General features: G+C 36.8%; 1 protein-coding gene across 1 annotated transcript in view; it reads left to right on the top strand.

Annotated features, from left to right (window-relative positions):
* TNKS2 (tankyrase 2) overlaps positions 1-21,559 on the top strand; it is a 66,902-nt gene that overhangs the window by 13,498 nt on the left and 31,845 nt on the right. The window contains exons 2-12 of the mRNA XM_032432304.1: positions 1,548-1,772; positions 4,154-4,249; positions 7,369-7,405; positions 7,569-7,644; positions 8,016-8,110; positions 10,560-10,626; positions 14,116-14,302; positions 15,356-15,477; positions 18,054-18,145; positions 18,237-18,315; positions 21,170-21,341. Coding sequence (XP_032288195.1) covers positions 1,548-1,772; positions 4,154-4,249; positions 7,369-7,405; positions 7,569-7,644; positions 8,016-8,110; positions 10,560-10,626; positions 14,116-14,302; positions 15,356-15,477; positions 18,054-18,145; positions 18,237-18,315; positions 21,170-21,341 — 1,248 coding nt within the window. The remainder of the gene's footprint in view (positions 1-1,547; positions 1,773-4,153; positions 4,250-7,368; positions 7,406-7,568; positions 7,645-8,015; positions 8,111-10,559; positions 10,627-14,115; positions 14,303-15,355; positions 15,478-18,053; positions 18,146-18,236; positions 18,316-21,169; positions 21,342-21,559) is intronic.

Raw genomic sequence — 21,559 nt, forward strand, 5'->3', positions numbered from 1 at the left:
CAGAGATACAAAGATACTCATTTTTGTGACATGGAGCCTAGAAATATTAAAAGAAAACATAGAATCCAGTTAATCTTTGCAGCCATCTAATACTTCCATCAGCTGCAACTAGGCCAGCCCCGGGCATACACCTTAAAAGCATTCTACCGCTGCTTTCTCACTGCGGTCTTAGCCTTGGTGGTTTTAAGAATATTGGGGTAATGGGCGCCTGGGTGGCTCAGTTGGTTAAGCGACTGCCTTCGGCTCAGGTCATGATCCTGGAGACCCAGGATCGAGTCCCGCATCGGGCTCCCTGCTCAGCAGGGAGTCTGCTTCTCCCTCTGACCCTCCCCCCTCTCATGTGCTCTCTCTCTCTCAAATAAATAAATAAAAAAAATCTTTAAAAAAAAAAAAGAATATTGGGGTAAAACTTTAGATGAGTGAGAAGGGTCTTCTGTCTCTCCCAGCACAAACGTATACCTCCCCATCTGCTTTAACATATGCCTGAAATTCTTTTCATTTCATTTTTTTAGCTGTAAAAAGGTTTTAAGTGCTGTTATGTGAGAATGAGAATGGTAAGAGATTGAAATTCATTGGTACTAAATCCGTAAACCATTATAAATGAGTTGTAGGACTTTTTCGTTTTGTTTGATATGGGGGCAGTTACAGCAGAACTGTGGGACATGGTTTTCTAAAGGAGGCCTCCTACCTAGAAAGAAGTTGCTTGTGTTGTGCATGTGACAAAGTTGGGGCTCCTTTGAAGACACCTGACGTCACACCTTTGCCTAGGATCACTTTTATCTTCCACTGCATAGACAAATATAAACTGTAAGCAGATTTCTTTTGTTGCTATCTCATAGTCCCCCAATTTAGTGGAACCATTTTATGAGATAGATGTGGGAAAGGGATTCTGTAGCAAGAGTTATATACTTAGCCCATCTGAAAATGTATGCACTCTAAATATGCAGAACTCCATATTTGCAATTAGAAATGCTATTCTAGAGTGGAAAACATTTGAATGTTGGGCTTTCGGCCACCTATTTCATAACCATTCTCTGAAGCTAGTAGTACAGTTGACCCTTGAACAACGTGAAGGTTGGGGTGTTGACCCCCTGTGCAGTCAGAAGTCTGCATATAACTTTCGACTCTCCCAAAATTTAACCACTTAACAGCCTATTGTTGACCATAGAAGCCTTACTGATAATATAAACAGTCAAGTAATACATATTTTGTATATTATATTTACTGTATACTGTATTCTTACAATAATAAGGAAGAGAAAATACATGTACAGAACTGTAAAAAATCTGCTTATAAGTGGACCCATGCATTTCAGACCCATGTTGTTCAAGGATCAGCTGTATTACTTAAACTGTTAGAGAGACCCTTGGCTTTCTCGTTAAGATTAGTGATATATTCCAGATCCTCTTTTCATCAGTTATTTTTTGAATTGTTGAATCTTTTGTTATTCTTCATCCAAAGACATTTTAGCATGGCTAGTACTTAGCGACACTAATTAATATATTTTCTTTGGGAAACTTAAATGTGGATAATTTGCTTTCTTCTAGGTTTTGGGCGGAAAGATGTAGTTGAATATTTGCTTCAGAATGGTGCAAATGTCCAAGCACGTGATGATGGCGGGCTTATTCCTCTTCATAATGCATGTTCTTTTGGTCATGCTGAAGTAGTCAGTCTCCTTTTGCGACATGGTGCAGACCCAAATGCTCGTGATAATTGGAATTATACCCCCCTCCATGAAGCTGCAATTAAAGGAAAGATTGATGTTTGCATCGGTAAGACTATTTACTTTCCTGAATTTTCCTGAAACAGTTTGTAACTATTCTAAGTCTAAATTGAATTCATTTGTTAATATGATCAAATTCTGCCAGGCTGAATTTAAATACTAAAGAACACTTTGTGATTTAATCTAACCATTATTTACTGAATGTCTGTTTTTATATGGTACTAAGCTTAAGTTCTTTAAAGAAGAGAATACAAAATTCCTGTTCTCTAGAAGTTTAGATTCTTCTGAGAGAGTAAGACACATGAAGAACCAGGTAAAGTCATGGTGGACGTGAACAGGAAGTGTTAGAGGGAACTGATTACAGTGACTTGGTTGGAGTCAAGTTGCTTCTTCCTGGAGTCTTTCCAGGAAGTAGTGGGAGAAAGATTGAAAAGGTAGGTAGACTTCTTTAAAAGAGCTTTGAATTCCAGGTTAGGGAGCTTGATATTTTTATGTAGGTAGTATGGAATCATTGAAGACTTCTAAGGAAAGTGTCTGATGAGAGTAGCATATTTTCAAAAGAATGATCTGATAGGGGGCTAGGTTGAATAGATGGCATCAGAGAGACCGGCTAAGAAGCTGTAGAATAACCCAGATGAGAAATGATGAGGGCATGAAGTAGGGCTTACAGAAACATTTGAAGGACAAATTATCAGTCGTTTAGAATGCTTTAACAAATGATAGAGAATTTCCTGACAGGTTGATCACTGACAAAATTATCATTGAAAAGGTTGCTTATTTGAGAGTTTTCATTAATCTGGTATTGACTTTTCTGAGCCTACCAGTCAGGGACTGGTAGTAAGCAGGACTCTGCTTACCTTAGCTCTATTTCCTGATGCAAAACAGGGGCAGTTGAAATCCTGGAGACAGATAGAAAACCAACTCTGTGCATTAGGAAAAGTCCAGGTGCTCTAAGCTGGACTTAACTGTTCTCCCCTCATCCCAATGCCCCAAATCACTATTTATACTGGTCAAGTTAGTTCAAGTTAGGTCATTTATAAAGATACAAACACATTACCTAGTAACCTCTGCCCAGTTCTCCTTTCCTGTGTGTTATCTAAGTTGCTACTCCCTCTGCTCATAGTCCTTTTCTAGTTCCTGAGTCTCAGGCATATAAATAATCAGCTTTAATAATGTAGGGTTTTCCAAATATAGTTATAGGTCTTCACTGTCCAATATGGTAGCTGAGGACTTGTAATATGGCTAATTTGAATTGAGATGTACTTTTTACAAACCAGATTTCAGAGATTTACTTTGGAAAAAAAAAAAAAAAGGAATGCAAAAATCTCAATTTTATATTGATTACAATATAAGTAAAATACTGAAATGACGGTACTTTGGGTATATTGGGCTAAGTAAAACATGTTTAGAATAACTTAACCTGTTACTTTTTATTTTTTTTAATGTGGCTACTAGAAAATTTTAAATTACATATATGGCTCACATTTTATTTCTATCGGCCAGCACTATTACAGGTAGTAGTAGAGTGGAATGAATATAACCCTGTCAAAGAACAGGAGGTAGGCTCCCCTTTCTGCATGTTATTTGCCTGTCTTTCCCCAGCACCTTATTTATAGAGTGTGCTAGAATATCCTTATATAACAAATAACAATACAGAATATAGCACAAGTCTTTTTTTATGTGCTCTAGGATGTAATGTAATGGTTTTGATTTGGGGTTTGTTAACCCTACAGAGAGTATTTTTTTCTTTTTTAAAGAATTTACCTGTGTGATTTTATTTTTCTTTTTTAATTCTATAGATCCCTATTCCTGGGCTATCCGTAGCTTTAGAAATTCCATTTTTGTTATGATAGGACAGTCTAACATAGACAGTCGTTCATTTGGAATGAGAGAACAAGCTTTCAAGCAAACTAGCCTTTTATTTCCTTATATACTTTTATCTCCTTAGTCACAAAGCAAAGGAAACCTGACATTGAGCTTAGGGGACATTTATTTAACGTGTCTTGTACATTAAATAATGCAATATTTTATACAATCTTATCTTTAAAATATAACATTTAGGGGCGCCTGGGTGGCTCAGTTGGTTGGGCGACTGCCTTCAGCTCAGGTCATGATCCTGGAGTCCCTGGATCGAGTCCCGCATCGGGCTCCCTGCTTGGCAGGGAGTCTGCTTCTCCCTCTGACCCTCCCCCCTCTCATGTGCTTGCTCTCTCTCATTCTCTCTCTCTCAAATAAATAAATAAAAAATCTTTAAAAAAAAAAAATAAATAAAAAAAAAATAAAATAAAATATAACATTTAGCATGCTATCAGGATATGAAAGGTCTTTAAATAACTCAAAGACTTCTGGACCAGAATTTTTGAGAAGATGATTTACTAAAATCAGATTGTCATGATTACCATTTTGAAAGGTAGTGTTGCTCTGTTGCAGTGCTCTTACAGCATGGAGCTGAGCCAACCATCCGGAATACAGATGGAAGGACAGCATTAGATTTAGCAGACCCGTCTGCCAAAGCAGTGCTGACCGGTAAGTCTATGTACTCATTGGGTATTCTAGGAAGAATATAAAGAATTGAGCTTGCTAGGTAGACGGTCTGCTTCCTGTAGTTAATGACTTCAACTAGATTTTCAAAATACTATCAATTCAGTAGTTACTCTTTTCTACATCTGGACAATTGGCATTTGATTCTTGTCTAAGAAAAGTAAAACTTCTCTTTTTTCTTTTTAAATTGGTGTTTAGATTTGTGCTTCCTGCCTTATTTCGGTCAGGGGTAATGGATTATTGTGTGTTACTACCATGTCTTCAGGATGTTCTTTAAATGTCCCTGACTTTTCCAAGCAAAAATAAACAATTGGGACTACATCAGAATAAAAAGCTTTTGCACAGAGAAGGAAACAGTCAACAAACTAAAAGGCACCCTACAGAATGGGAGAAGATATTTGTAAATGACATCTCTAATAAAGGATTAGTATCCAAAATATATAAAGAACTTAGAAAAATCAACACCCAAAAAACAAATAATCTAATTAAAAAATGGGCCGAAGACATGCACAGATATTTCTCCCAAAAGACATATAGATGGCCAACAGACACATGAAAAGATGCTCAACATTGGGGCACCTGGATGGCTCAGTCATTTAGCCTCCAACTCTTGATTTCGGCTCAGGTCATGATCTCAGGGTCATGAGATCGAGCCCTGCATCAGACTCCATGCCCAGCATGGATTCTCTCTCTGCCTTTCCCTCTGCTCCTCCCCACCCCACTCCTGTGCGCACGTGCGTTCTCTCTCTCTCTCAAAAAAAAAAAGATGCTCAACATCACTTATCATGAGGGAAATGCAAATCAAAACTACAATGAGCTATCCCCTTACACCTGACAGAATAGCTAAAATCAACACGAGAAACAACAGGTGTTGGTGGGGATGTAGAGAAAAAGGAACCCTTGTGCACTGTTGGTGGGAATGCAAACTGGTGCAGCCACTATGGAAAACAGTATGGAGGTTCCTTAAAAAGTTAAAAATAGAACTACCCGACGATCCAGGAATTGCACTACTGGGTATTTACCCAAAGGATACAAAAACACTCATTCAAAGGGATACATGCACCCTGATGTTTATGAAAGCAGCATTATTTACAATAGCCGAGATACGGAAGCAGCCCAAATATCCATCCATAGATAAATGGGTAAAAAAGATGTGGTATATATACACAATGGAATATTACTCAGCCATAAAACGATGAATTCTTGCCATTTGCAACAACATGGATAGAGCTAGAGAGTATATGCTAAGTGAAATAAGTCAGTTAGAGAAAGACAAATGCCATATGATTTCACTCTTGTGAGGAATTTAAGAAACAAAAAAAAACAAGCAAAGAGGGAAAAAAGAGAAACCAAGAAATAGACTCTTAACTATAGAGAACAAAACTGATGGTTAACAGGGAGAGGTGGGTGGGAAGATGGGTGAAATAGGTGATGAGGATTAAGGAGTGTACTTGTGATGAGCACCTGGTGATTAAAAAAAAAGGAAAGTAGCTTAAAATATTTGAAATCTCAGAAATTAATGTGACCAGTGAGTAGGTTTATGAAACATCTCCTTTTGAAATCAGAGAATTGATATTTCCAAGCTGGAACTGCCTAAAAATGCTACTTTTCTAAGCATTGCAGTTCTGATAAAAATTTTTTGTAATGTATATGGTTTTATGATAAGGTTTTATATAGACTGTCAGTTTTAAAAAGTAAAATATTTTAAAATCTAAAAAAAAAAAATAAATGTCCCTGAGTTTTCCAGATAACATGTTTTACCCCTTTATATACTATTTTTTTAATGTGTTTTAATCTTCTTCTTCTTTTTTTTTTTAATGAAAACCTTTCAAAAAGCTCTAACCGTTATCTTTTCTAAACAGTGGATTCTGGTCATACCAGTTTCAGTACCTTGAAGCATGTCAGTTAATGTTCTCTCGTAACATATTCATGTCTTTGGAACCTATTAACATGTATAAGGCTTAGTCTCAGGTTCATTTTAGACTGTCAAGCTTTTTTGAATGGTAGTATCCCCTTCACATGTTTCTTCCTCATCAGAGTGTTTCCTCTTAAAAAGCTCTCTGCCATATTGTTTTCTGGATTCTTATCTGTGTGATCACCATTAGAATCATGTCTGATCTAATAGTCAAGAGCCTGAGGGGTTCTGCTGTGAGCTCTTGTGCTTGGACTTTGTGATATTTCTTCTGGTATTACCAGGAAAATTTAGACCAGTCCCCAAAGAGGTTCTAGAAAAGTGAGCTGTTATTGAAACTATCACTTCTGTGTTCATTTCCCCCTTCACTATACCATTTTATTCCCTGCTTTTCTCTTTTTAAAAAATCTTGGGGCTCAAAGAATCCTTGCATTAGCAATCTGTATATATTTGTATTGTGGACAGCAGTTTGGATTTTATTTCAGCAAATCAATAAACACTGTCCATTACATTAAATTATGTTAATTTAAGTTGTATTCATTTTAAAGTTTTGTTTGTATGCATTTGTAAATATGGAAGCTAAGCTATGGGCATAAAGAGTTTACATTTAATCCTGTTCTTATGTGTATATATTTAAAGTAGCACTATAATATAATTTTGGTGTTGGAAAATCTGCATTCATAAAAATATTAAGGATTATGTCCAGTTGGTAATGCCATAAGATTATCTTTTGTTATCTCTATAATGTTGGCATATTGAATTTTGTTTTGTGTTACTTTTGAATGAAGTTGTGGGTGCATTTTGTCCGTTGCACAAATAACATTGGTTTTAGGAAATTTGAGGAGTAAAAAGAAAAGGAAAAGCTCACAGTAACCTACCACCTAAGACAAACTTTGTTGAAATTTTGGTGTATTTTCTTCTTGGCTTTCCTTTTTTGGTGCATATTGTTTTCAAATAGCTTCATTATGTAATATTGGATTTTTTTTTTTACTTTCATAACAAATGTATTCCATGTTCTTCATATAAATATTTTTTAAACTGCACAATATTGTGTTAATTAATCATTTTGTATTTGTTGGAAATTTATTTCCAAATTTATCTACTTTGAATGTAGTTCATGAGGATCTTTATGCATTAAGTTGTTATTACTTTTGTGATTAATCTTTTTAAATTTTTTCCCCCTAATTCACAGGTGAATATAAGAAAGATGAACTTTTGGAAAGTGCCAGGTGTGTACTGGTGTTATAAATATGTATCGTGGATAACTTCATCATTAATTTTTTTAAATAATAAGCAAACTTTAAAAGAGAATGAATTTTTGTTTGCTCACATACATGTCTGCAGACGGGATCTGATGAATACAAATTGCTAATACGTTTTTTTGTGTGCTAGGAGTGGCAATGAAGAAAAAATGATGGCTCTGCTGACACCCTTAAATGTCAACTGCCACGCAAGTGATGGCAGAAAGGTAGTTCCTTTGACAGCTAAGCTGTTGTTCTTCCTCCTGGTAACATGAAAATGCATTTATCTTACTAAAAATTAAAACATTTGATGAGAATGCTGATACTTTCTTTTAAGCAGTAATTTGGATTAATTCTTAAACTTAGTAAAACTTTACTGATAAACATTTAGTTGTTTGCTTCCTACTTACAATAATGAACTTACAAACTTATACTATGCCTTTGGTAAATATGTTGGATTTTGTAAAACCAAAATGAGAACTATGAAGATGGTAAGTTTTTTTCTGGAATTCTGGTATTATATTTGGTTTTTTACCTTTTCACACATTTTTTTTAGCTATTATTGTAATTTCATTCATTTGTCTGATTAATATTTCAGTCAACTCCATTGCATTTGGCAGCAGGATACAACAGAGTAAAAATTGTACAGCTGTTACTACAACATGGAGCTGATGTCCATGCTAAAGATAAAGGGTAAGTAAGCATTGGGAAAAAATGAGGATTTCTTAAATGTTACTGTCTTTATTATAATCTCTGTAACCATATAAAAATCTTCTTGCTAAATAGTGTAAACATTATTGAGCTTTTACAATATGCAGATTGCTCTGAGGACACAGGAATTATAAAACCTTAAAGCCACCACTTTAGAGGGCTTACACTACACTTTAGGAAGCATGACTAGATACCTCACAATATAAGTTCTCTACTAAGTGTGAGGTGATAATAGAGATAGTACTGTAGGAGTTCCCAGGAGGGAACTCTCAGTGATGGCTGTACTGGATAGAAAATCCTTCAGGAGGAGGTGATACTCAACCTGGACTCAGCTCAAGAAAGCAGAGAGTTTAGGGAACATCATTGTGCAAGAGAATTTGTGTGAGAGGATGTGCTAAAGCAGATATTACAGCATATTTAAGAAACAATGACTAGACCAGTGTGGCTGAAGCAAATGATTTACATAGGGGAGAAATGAAGGCTAGGGTTGGAGAAGTAGGTAAGAACCAGGTTTTAGAGGCCTTGATATTCCAGTCTAAGGAATTCACACTGTGAGCCACAGTAGCTGTTGAAAGATCTTAAGCAAGGGGAAAGATTTCTTCTAAAAGAGGAGTTTTAGGGGACACATTCTGGCAGCAATGTGTAAGGTAGTTTGGAGAGAAGGACCAGAGGTCAGAGAGCAGTGAGAGTAATCAAGGGTTCAAGCATAATGAGGATCTATAATAATGTTGCAGAGGAATGGAAATAAAGACACAGGTGCAAGAGATACTATAGTGTAAGAATGGGTAAGATTTGTTGACTCTCTGGATGTGAGGAGAGAGGAATAAAAAGATAACTACATTTCAAATTCTGAAGCTGAGTGACTGATACCCAGTGATACACATACTAAAATCCAGGAGGAAAAATTATTTTGGAAGAATTATTTTGGAACCAGAACTCAGGAAACTCAAGTAGAGGTAGCCAGTAGATAGTTGGGGAATGAAATTGGTGCTCAGGTTAGAAATCATACAATAAAAAATGGTGAGGGTTGCCTGGGTGGCTCAGTCGGTGAGCATCTGACTCTTGATTTCCACTGAGGTCATGATCTTCGGGTTGTGAGATTGAGCCCCACATTGGGCTCCACACTCAGTGGGGAGCATGCTTGAGTGCTCTCTCTCTCTCTCTAAAATAAATAAATCTGGGACGCGTAGGTAGCTCAGGCGGTTAAGCGTCTGCCTTCGGCTCACGTCATGATCCCGGGGTCCTGGGACTCAATCCAATACCAGAAATCCAGAAACCACATTGGGTTCCTTGCCCAGCAGGGAGCCTGCTTCTCCCTCTGCCTGTTGTTCCCCCCTGCTTGTGCTCAATCTCTTTCTCTTTCTCTCTCATAAATAAGTAAAATATTAAAAGAATAAAAAATAAAATCTTAAAAAAAAAGTGGTGAGGAAAGCCGTAAACCTTTAAAGAAAGGACAGGTAGAATTAATGACTACACTGTCAGTGGCCATTACTCACCAGAGGCCATCATAGCAGTGTCTGTGGTAATTAGTGATTCCCCAAGTAAGAGCAGCTTAAAGATACAAGTCAGGATTTTAAGGTTCCACTGTACCTTCCTAGATAGAAAGTTCTTTCTCCATGGCCATCATGAAGGAATTGGGTTTAGTTTATTAATTTACCCTATAGAATCTGAAAAAAAGTTTCAAGGAAGAGCCAGTGTTCAAGCTCTGAGTTTGGAAAGGATTGTAGGAGTAAGCCAGGAGGGAGGAAATCTGTTCTACACCAAGGGGACAGTATGCCCAGAGGCATAGACGGAACTACATGTGGTTGAGCATACCATCACTAAAGGGTAAGGCTCCAGAGTGTTAGACCATTGCATGCCAGGCTAAGCAGTTGGAACCAGTTTTCAAAAGCAAGGAAGAACCAATGAGACATTAAAACAAGGAGTAACTACATCAGGGGTGCCTGGGTGGCTCAGTCGGTTAAGTGTCCGACTCCTGATTTTGGCTCACAGTCATGGGATCAAGCCCCACATGGTGCTCCACACTGGGTGTGGAACCTGCTTGAGATTCTTTCTCTGCCCCTCCCCCCACCCACTGTCTCTGTCTCCCCCCTTAAAAAAAAAAAAAAGGAGTAGCTACATCAGATTTACTTTTAGAAAAATCTGGCTACAATTTGAAAAAGAAATTGAAATAGGGGCTGTTTGAGTAGTACAGGAAGAAATATTAAAGGCGTGGTGGTAGCCTTGGAGAAAAAAAAGATGGATGTGAAAGAGACTTGGAAGTTAGAATTATTGGAACTTAGTGTTCAGATGGATGTTAAATTTTGTGCATTTCTATTAAAGATCACAAAAGCCATTTGCTATTTAAATCTAAGTGTGAATTTAATTTAAATTAAATGAACTAACTGTAATAACACAAGCTTCTTTTCATCCCCCCGCCCTCATATTGTAGTGATCTGGTGCCCTTACACAATGCCTGTTCTTATGGTCATTATGAAGTAACTGAGCTTCTGGTCAAGGTTAGTTCTCTTCTGTTTTTCTTAGAATTATATAAAATCACTTGAAATACATCATATACCTGTTTACTTTGTGTTTTTAGTGCTTGGTGGATATAGAAGGAATACATATAATCATTCTAAGATGTAGATGATTGATAGGTCAACATTTGACTGCTTTGAGATTTTTGAAATACCTTAAGATTTTAAATATAAAATAGCACTGTCATCTTGTGAATAGCACCTTAAATGATTCTATAATTTGTGGCTAACGGTGAAGTTTCAAAATCCTTGAAAATACCAGAAAGCAATTTTTAGTGATTCATATATTATGAAAACCACCGGTTACATTTGCAAGATCTTCCCAGTTATACTTTGGGTTGCAGCAGGCTCATTTGGTAAGCTGCACTTCTTCCAATATGCTGGGCGGCTCTTGTTTAACAAGCAGCTTCCCAGGACCAAAAACAAATTTATTTTGCTCCCTGTTGGATGAAAATAGAAGATACATATTCTCCTTCAGAGTAGGCAGGAGGATGTTACCCACATCTATTTCCTTTTGTCCCCCAGTCTCTGCACATATATTTGACCACATTTTTTAGGCTTCTCTTACTCTGCACCATTCTGCCCCTTTTAATGCTTTCCCTCATTCTAGCAGCAGCCGTCATGGCAAAGATATGTTCCCAATGCCTCCATGCTTTCTTTTCGGCATGTGCTACAATGGGATATTTTCCCACAGAAACAACTTCAACGATTAGATACTCTCTGAGTAGCCCCTAAGCCTTTTTAAATGTATAAGGCGGTGGCTGCAACATCATACATTTGTAGCAGTAATGCTTTTCTTATTGTAAAACTGAATCTTGAATTCAGCAGAACATTTGGAATATTATTATGGATAAAAGTGAAACATGAGACAGACTGCATTGGGACCTACAGACAACTGAACTGTGTTTTCCTAAGACCTGATGTTCAATAAATAAGAATGGCAGGCTGACTAGAGGTCATATGTATAGAGGAGGTTAGCTGAGGTGAGGTTGCAGTTACCAGAGCACTCAAGCTCAGGAGTGTCTGGATTTGGCAAGTAGATAGAGACAGGGAATACAGGCAGAAGGTGTAGGCAACACTGAGTCAGTTGGCAACTCTTGCTAAACAGTTGGCTAGCAGAAGCTGGCATTTAACTGCAAACATTCAGTTAACTGCTTTTCATGACCTGGGCACTGTAGAAATTGTGATGTGATTGCTTAAGAAGCTAACATGATTTTATGCCAGGAGTAGAAGTAATAGTGTCAAAAGCAAATGTAGCAATAGATGGAATGTACTTTTTCTCAGACCACATTGAGACTCTGTTGTTATTCTAGGCACTCAATAATTTCTTTAATGGAGCTTTTAAACTAAAGTATATTTAGCCAAGGGCCGTGAGGGTGAAAGGAAATCTAGAAACCATCTGATAAGAAAGATGAGTGAAGGAGCTGAAGGTGTTTAAACTCAAAAACGTAAGAGTTGCTCTTAAATATTGCCAAGAATATGGATCTCTTTTGCTCCAAAGAAAATCAGTAGATCAAAGTTTAAAATACATATTTAACTTAATGTAGAAAAGAACTTCTAGTGAGACAAGTTATCTAGTAATTATGAAAAGTCATATTAGTTGAGAATTAGTTTCCCATCATTGAAAGTACTAAAGGAGTGAGTAGCTCATTTGCCATCTGAAGGAATGCTATGGAAGGGATTGTGAGAGATGAGAGATTGAACTAGAATGACTTCTGTGGTCTCTCCAACTCCATACTTGGAAATGGCTGAAATTAAAAAGACTAACAATACCAAGTATTAATAAGGATGGGGGAACACTAGAACTCAAATATTGCTGATGGCAGTGCAGAAATAATACAGCCACTTTAGAAGACTATTTGTCAGTTTCTAATAAAAGTAAACCTGTATCTACTATATCATCCATCCAGCAATTCCGTTCCTAGGGACATAGCACATGTCCATAAAGAGACTTACAGATGAATGTTCATAACACCTTATTCAAAATAGTCAAAAACTAGAAATAGTCCAAATGCCCATCAGCAGGATGATGGATAAGTAAATTATGGTCTGTCAGTACAATGGAATGCTACTCAGCAATGAAAACTATTGATAACGACATGAATGAATCTCAGAAACATTGTATGTGAAGGAAGGTAGACACAAAAGTACATACTGTGTTTTTCTGTTTTTATGAAGTTCAAGAACATATAAATCTAATATATGGTGCTAACAGAATGGGGGCATGAATTATCTATAAAAGGAGCATGAGGGAACATTCTGGTGTAATGAAAGTGTCCTGTATCTTGAATTGGGTGATGGTATCATGGATATATACACACACACACATTTGTCACAATTCCTCAAACTATTCACTTAAGAACTATGTTCTACTGTGTGTAAATTATACCTCAAAAAAGGGGAAAACTTAGAGAAGATGCAAGTTAAATCTAAAGCTTCATTCTTTTTTTTTATGTTAATCACCATACCTTACATCATTAGTTTTTGATGTAGTGTTCCATGATTCATTGTTTGCATATAACACCCCGTGCTCCATGCAATACATGCCCTCTTTAATCCCCATCACCAGGCTAACCCATCCCCCCACCCCCTCCCCTCTAGAACCCTCAGTTTGTTTCTCAGAGTCCATAGTCTCTCATGGTTTGTCTCCCCCTCCGATTTCCCCCCCTTCATTTTTCCCTTCCTGCTATCTTCTTCTTTTTTTTTTTTTTTTTTTAAACATATAATGTATTATTTGTTTCAGAGGTACAGGTCTGTGATTCAACAGTCTTACACAATTCACAGCACTCACCATAGCACATACCCTCCCCAGTGTCTGTCACCAGCCACCCCATCCCTCCCACCCCCCACCACTCCAGCAACCCTCAGTTTGTTTCCTGACATTAAGAATTCCTCATATCAGTGAGATCATATGATACATGTCTTTCTCTGATTGACTTATTTCGCTCAGCGTAATACCCTCCAGTTCCATCCACGTTGTTGCAAATGGCAAGATTTCATTCCTTTTGATGGCTGCATAATATTCCATTGTGTGTGTGTGTGTATGTGTATATATACACCCACATCTTCTTTATCCATTCATCTGTCGATGGACATCTTGGCTCTTTCCATAGTTTGGCTATTGTGGACATTGCTGCTATAAACATCGGGATGCACGTACCCCTTCGGATCCCTACATTTGTATCTTTGTGGTAAATACCCAGTGGTGAAATTTAAAGCTTCATTCTTAACTGTTTTTAACAATAAAAGAGTTAAGTAAGGGTCCTTGTGCATACACCTAGCAACCGACTACTTGGTTTTCCATGGGGAAAAAGTGTATTTCTGAAATAATAGGTTTAAAAAATGAATTTTGAGGGTATAACCTGTTTAAGCTTGCATGATGTTAAATTACACAGTACTAATAATTCTGAATTCTCTTAAAAAATTGAACACTAAATATGTGCTTTACCCTCCCCCCCCCCAATCCCTCAGCATGGTGCCTGTGTAAATGCAATGGACTTGTGGCAATTCACTCCTCTTCATGAGGCAGCTTCAAAGAACAGGGTTGAAGTATGTTCTCTTCTCCTAAGTTATGGTGCAGATCCAACACTGCTGAATTGTCATAATAAAAGTGCTATAGACTTGGCTCCCACACCGCAGTTAAAAGAAAGATTATCATGTGAGTATAATATGATGAATGTTCAACTAGGATATTAAGATGCCAACAAACTAAAAATTGTTCTTTCTCATTTGTTTTTAGAAATTTTTAAATAATGGAAAATTTTCCTTACCATGGGTATCTATTGTTCATACTAGCGTATTTAGTCATCTGGAGGTTTCTACTCATTCTACTCTTAAGATGCTATGAAAAGAAAATATATTTGTATTTGTTTTTTCAAGTCAAGTTAAATGAGATGGTAATGCTTTTGAAAAGAATGAATTTGGGTTTTGTTCCTATCTTTGGTGTGAGTTTCTTATTAATCTGCCATGTCATTTGTAGGATTACTGTCTTGTAAACATGGTCCCCAGATCCTAACCATCTAATATTCTTTGGTATCTGGCAGTTGTGTGGTTTTCTGTCTGTAACTGAAGTAAATGTAGTGAGAAACAGCCACCTAGTTCAGATATAGTATTGCTATACATAAATAGGAAACTTGTATTAAATTTGTATTATTCTGGAACAATAAAGGATAATGGGTGGTTTCATAAACCTGATGAATAAAAGAGGAATCTTGAGAAAATACTCTTTGATTTGTTCATCAGTAGGTGGCTCTTGGAAATACTCAATTTTCTGGTCACCAGTTCTCTGATGTTTGAGCAAAAAAATCATCTGCTACCGCCATGATGTTAGTGTACGAACCATGATCACTCTTTGTTTTATTTCTTTACTGAGAAAAGTTCTCTGCTTTGGAAAATTCTTAGAACTCTCAGGTCTGGTAATATATTGCAGTACTCCAGATTCCTACAGACCAAAATAGACCCTGAGTTGGCCATGGGCTAAATCCGTGTATACATTTAGGGATGAATTATGTCATAACTGAGGGAAACTGGTATAGCACTGTCTCTGTTTTGGGGGGTTATATTTGGAGAATATCTTTACAGCTTCTGTCTGACTATTTTGGTAGATAATTTTGAAAATAATTTCAAGAAAAATACTAAGTATCTTTTACTAGGTAAGTCCCATCAATTTGATAATTCTCATGCAGATTTACATGTTTTTCTCTTCATCTAGATGAGTTTAAAGGCCACTCACTGCTACAGGCTGCCCGGGAAGCTGATGTAACACGAATTAAAAAACATCTCTCTCTGGAAATGGTGAATTTTAAGCATCCTCAAACACATGAAACAGCATTGGTAATGTTTCAGATTAAAGTTTTTAAGATGCAATAACCAAAAACATGTTGAACTGATCATAACGTCCTACTTCTTTTGATGATACAGAGTAACATAACGTCCTACTTCTAGTAAAAGAATTGTTTTTAAAAATCTGTGTTTTTTAAAAATTAATGCCTGAACATATATAAAGAAAAAATGTCAAACAGTACAGAAAAATAGACCGCCTCACCCCAAAAGGCAATATTATTATTCATTTGAGTATCCTTCCAGAAAAAAACTTTATTCATATACTGGCGTATGTGTGTAGCTTTTTTATTATTGTAATAGTACATATCGTTTCCTTTTTTATTATAAAAATTATAAGTGCTTGTGATTGAGAATTTTAAACCCACTGAAAGTAATGAAAAAGAAAATAATTCTGTCATCCATAGAAAAACCACTTGGTTTTCCTTCCAGTATTATAATTTTTTTCAAAATTAGATCTGAAGTCTGTATATATCCCCTCTATACTATGTAAGTAAAGTGTCTGTGTGAATAAGGCTACTTCCCTGGTAGAGGTAATAACACTTCTGTGGAGCTGTAACAGAGTAGATGAAAATCGGACAACCTATGGAAAAGCAGTCAGAAGAGAATGAGAGCTAGTAGGGATAAAGTCGTGGAAGATAGGAAGGCAATGGTGTAATCAGAGACTACCTTAGAAATACCAATTTTTTTGGAAGATTTTTATTTATTTATGAGAGAGAGAGAGGGCATGTGAGCATGGGGAGGGGCAGAGGGGAGGAAGAGGCAGGCTCCCCACTGAGCAGGGAGCCCAATGCAGGGCTCGATCCAGGGCTCAATCCCAGGACCTCGAGATTGTGACCTGAGCCAAAGGCAACACTTAACCAGTTGACACCCACACGCCCCAAATAACAATTTAGAAGGAAGAAAATCAGTCCTGCTGTATGAATTGCAGAATGTGGTTTGGGTGAAGGAAGAGGACCCTAAATAGACCAATGTGTTGCAGGGCAAATTTAACTCATACTCTTACCTAATATTTTGTAGGTAATTAATTTTCTTGGTTATTGATTAATTTTCTTCCTTATACCATGATGTACACTATGTGAAGGTTATGTAGAAACCTATCTATAAAACATATTAAGCCTTTTTGCTAACTTAAGTTGTAAAAAAAATCCAAGTAAAAAAATAACAAAGCTGCAGATTAATAAGAAATGCTAGTGCAAATTTAAAATCATAACATTATCAAGATTGTGCAGAGAAATTTAGAAAAACTGACAGGAAAATTTTCTGGCCTGAAAAGCTAATACTACCTATTATCTCCCCCTAAATATTCTGCTATTAAGCAACTTATTTTTGTTATTAACCTTAAAACATAGTAGGAGTTAAGTACTCATGGACAGTTGTGGTGCAGGGGCAGTGTCTTCCAGGTTTCCAGAGATTATAGGCACTGGCTCAGGATGGGACAGAGGAGTAGATGTGCTATTTTGAAATGGACATGATCAAGAATACTTGGAAATAAACCATTTCCATTCTGTGTGCTGTCCTGATAGATGTCCTGGGATGATTACTCATAACATACCAAAGTAACTATGTTTACCAGTTAGAAATGGTTTTATTGAGGGCAAAGGAATGATTTTGGTAACAGCAACCACAACAAAGAATGAATCTGAAGCAAAGTCATGAAGATCAGATAAGCTTTATAATTAACAACAGGTTAAAATAAGAGAATAAATTTCATATGTACTGTATATTTAGATGTATAGAACAACTTAGCAGTTATCCAGAACTTTTATTCCATGAATTCTCAAGCTTCAATTTAACTTCATATTTTTACATTGATCTAGTCATTCATGCATCCAGACATTTATTGAACGCCTGTTGTAAATGAATATCATCCTCAGAATTGGGGATGCAAAGATTTAGGACATGACCATGAGATACATTCTAGGTTTATAACTAGCAAATCCCTACCACCCATCTCCTTTCCTCTTTGCTATATCATAGATATAGATGCTACAGACTCCAGTTTAGTGTATCATCTGCTCCCATTGATTTTGACAAACAGGTAGTCCAAGCTCCTTATTCTGTTTGAGCAACTAATTGAGAAAGATGTAAATACTAATCTTGTCAGCTGTTTGATCTGTGCTGTTACCAGGCAGCATCCAGAGCTGATGAGTGTCTTTTATTACTTGATGTAAAGAAACTCCAACGTTTGGAGTGTTTCATTAATTAAACTTTTAAAAATAACATAGACACCGTGCTATGTGGGAATAGCTTTAAAAGGAGTGTTGGTGACATTAATTTAAATTTCCATCACATCAGTAGTGGCTTTTTCAAAGACAAAGGGCAACTATAAAACTTGATCAGAATATTTAGTAACATATCTGATAAATAGGATTTGCAGCCCCGGCCAGAATTTGGTAATTGTTGTACATTCTGTCCAATAGAAAGCCTTTGAGTAGCAAAGTCAGGTCAAAAATAAAACAAAGAAGTTAAATAACTTCTTAGTTGTTCTTGATTGGAAACACAAATGTTCTTAAGTAAAAATTAGTTCTGTATAGTCCTTGATTAATGCTGCAATTTAAATTATCTAGCATTGTGCTGCCGCATCTCCGTACCCCAAAAGAAAGCAAATATGTGAACTGTTGCTAAGAAAAGGAGCAAACATCAATGAAAAAACGAAAGAGTAAGTCTACTTTTAGTAATTAAAAATTACTGACGCTTTTTTTTTTTTTTTTTTGAAAATACATTGATTCTCGGCTGACTTTCTTTTTAAGATTCTTGACTCCTCTCCACGTGGCATCTGAGAAAGCTCATAATGACGTTGTCGAAGTAGTGGTGAAACATGAAGCAAAGGTATACTTCCTTTTTGGTAATCTTTGGTAATCCACTGAGTTATTTTCTGTTTAGCAGATGAAACTGCTGACTTCCTAAACTGTTTACTCTCTCATAAGTATTACTTTTTTCCTCTTAATCTATACTTAAAAATAGTCTAGCAGATACTTTCCTTTATCTGATTTTTTCCTAGAAAGCCTAAGGATTTACTCAAAAATACATGCTTCCTATATATCCTTCCTTCTCCATTCCTTTTACCCACACCCTACTGGTCTAGTTATCCTTAAGGTCTTTTTTTTTTTTTCTTAAAGATTTTATTTATTTATTTGACAGAGAGAGACACAGTGAGAGAGGGAACACAAGCAGGGGGAGTGGGAGAGGGAGAAGCAGGCTTCCCACTGAGCAGGGAGCCCGATGCAGGGCTCAATCCCAGGACCCTGGGATCATGACCTGAGCTGAAGGCAGATGCTTAACGACTGAGCCACCCAGGTGCCCCTTTTAAGGTCTTTTTCTAATAGAATACTCTTCAGAACATCCTCAGCTAGAGACACACTGATTATGACCAATCATCTCCAGTCTTCTCTCACTCGTATCTTCTGTTCCTTGGCTACCATGATAACTCTTGTTGTTTACACTAGCCACAGTCTTTCTTACTCTGTTATTTCTGTGACTAAACCAAAGGACTTGGAACAGAAAGAAATAAATTATTTAAATAATTTGACTGAAAACAGTTCCCCTTTTTGTGAAGTCAGTGTTCTTTAATTGGCATTTGTATACAAAGCATTTTATTCTTGGAATAATTATGTTTTCATCAGGCTAGAAATCATCATTTCTTACCCAGGAACTTTAAAAAACACTACTCAGTAAAAGATACACTTGGCATCCCAGATTGGGAGAGATGACAGTCACCTAATTCAACAGTTTTCACAGTTTTTAGCCATGGATCCTTGCCTTTTCCAAACAAAATCTTTAGTAGAAATTCATTATGTAACAAAGAATGGTGCCACTCTGAATGAAGGGAAAAGAAAGGAGTAGAGACCCTTAGCCCTTGGGTGACCCCAAGGCTCTTCCCTAAATGTGCTTTGCAAAATAGTTTTCTGATCTGTCGTTTCTTGGGTTCCCACTCAAGGAACCACTTAGAATTCTTCCTACAACTTCTTGTTTGTGTTTCCTTTCAGTGTCCTAATTTCTCTTTGATTTGGGGGAATTCTTGATAATGTATAATCTCAATCTTTCCTATTGTAAATTATTGAATAAAATAAAGTTTATTCTGCTTGACTGCTTGGCATATCTCGTCTGTCTGTTCTATAACTTCTCATTGATTGCTTTTTTCATACATGTGGTACATTACTAGAATATCTGGATACATACTAAATGTGAGTTGTGAAACTCAATGAAACAGTCCTGACTAGTGGGACCAACCATCCAGGAACTGAGGGATTTCCAGAAACACGGGACTGTCAGTACTAAAACCAGGGAAGTCCCAGGCAAACCAGAACAAGTTCGTCACCCTGATCTTAACACAAAGTGGTACCCAACTAAAGTTTTCAAGTGGATGTATTTCACATTTCAGTGAGTTTTGGTATGTGAATAAGTAGATTAATTGTCCTGAGCAGATTAATTGTCCTGAGCATTTTAAATCAGTTTTCAAGTTCCATAAGCATGGAGACTAGCAATTTATAATCCAGTTTTTTTGGTTTCATTGAGAAAGTCTTACTATATTCCTGTTCAAATATTCTCCAATTCCATGGATATGAATCGGACTATGTGTCAGATCATACTAGTGGCCACAGGGTTGATTACTGAGGAACTTAATTTCTCACTTGTGTTTTAAAAAATTATTTACCTGGTGGGGAAGGGTGCAGGTACAGATGAGATGGGGGAGTTAATGTTTTACTATATTGTCTTATTACATATCCATCAGTTTCTCCCTTTATCCATAAATGTATATATACATATTAAACATTTCAAAGTAATTTGCAAATTGCTATGTACTTCTCCCTAAATATTTCCATGTATTCATCATCTAGAGGTCAGTATTTATTTACAGGTTTTTTGGGGGTGCAAAACTTACATGCAGTGAAATGCACAAATCTTCCATGAACATTTGCTGAATTTTGACTAATGTATACACCTGTGTTACCAAAACTCATCAAGGTACAGGACGTTATTTCATGGCTGAGGCAGGGCCCCATCCAAGGCAATCTCCACCCCTAGATGCAACAACCATTTCATTTATTTCCTAGGTAGATTAGATTTGCCTGTTCTAGGCCTTCATGTCTATGGAACTGTACAATTCATACTCTTCTCCAAGGCTTTCTCCTCTGTATATTTTGGAGATTCATCCATGTACTGATCCTTTGTTCCTTTTATTGCTTAAAAGTATTCTGTTGTGTGAATAGACCATAATGTATTTATCTATACAGATTATATTTGTAAAAAAGGTAGAAGATTAAGCCAGTAGGAATAAATATTTTAATGCTAAGTTAGTCTCTGGCTTTGTTACTGTTGTCTATCTTGGAGTTAGTCTCCACATTTCTGGACCTCAGAGATCCATAAAAACATATGGATTAAACTTCGTTAGGCAATGTCTACCTCTAAGTGCAGTAAATATACTAATACTTTTTAATGGCAAACACAACTGTTACTCAACATTTCCTGCTTTTAACCCAAAAAAGTCTTTTCTGATATCAGCCTTCATGAACTGGTGAATTTATGCTCTAAATTTGAGCAAAAACATTTGTTTTGGCCCTGGATAATAGGCTTCATGAGAGAATAATTGGGATTTTTAAATTAGTAACAAGCATTAAACACATGATTGGATGGTTTTAAATTTTGAGTTACACCTAATTTTAGCACTTTCTGCATTGTTAAGGTTAATGCTCTGGATAATCTTGGTCAGACTTCTCTGCATAGAGCTGCACACTGTGGTCATCTGCAAACCTGCCGCCTGCTCCTGAGCTATGGGTGTGATCCGAACATCATATCCCTTCAGGGCTTTACTGCCTTACAGATGGGAAATGAAAACGTGCAGCAACTTCTTCAAGGTATTAAATGCTTTCATGAAATCAACTTTTTTTTTTTTTTTAAAGATTTTATTTATTTGACAGAGACACAGCGAGAGAGGGAACACAAGCAGGGGGAGTGGGAGAGGGAGAAGCAGGCCCCCCGCGGAGCAGGGAGCCCGATGCGGGGCTCGATCCCAGGACCCTAGGGTCATGACCTGAGCCGAAGGCAGACGCTTAACGACTGAGCCACCCAGGCG

Source organism: Phoca vitulina, unplaced genomic scaffold (genome assembly GCF_004348235.1).
Source record: "Phoca vitulina isolate PV1807 unplaced genomic scaffold, GSC_HSeal_1.0 scaffold48, whole genome shotgun sequence".
NCBI classification, from domain to species: domain Eukaryota; kingdom Metazoa; phylum Chordata; class Mammalia; order Carnivora; family Phocidae; genus Phoca; species Phoca vitulina.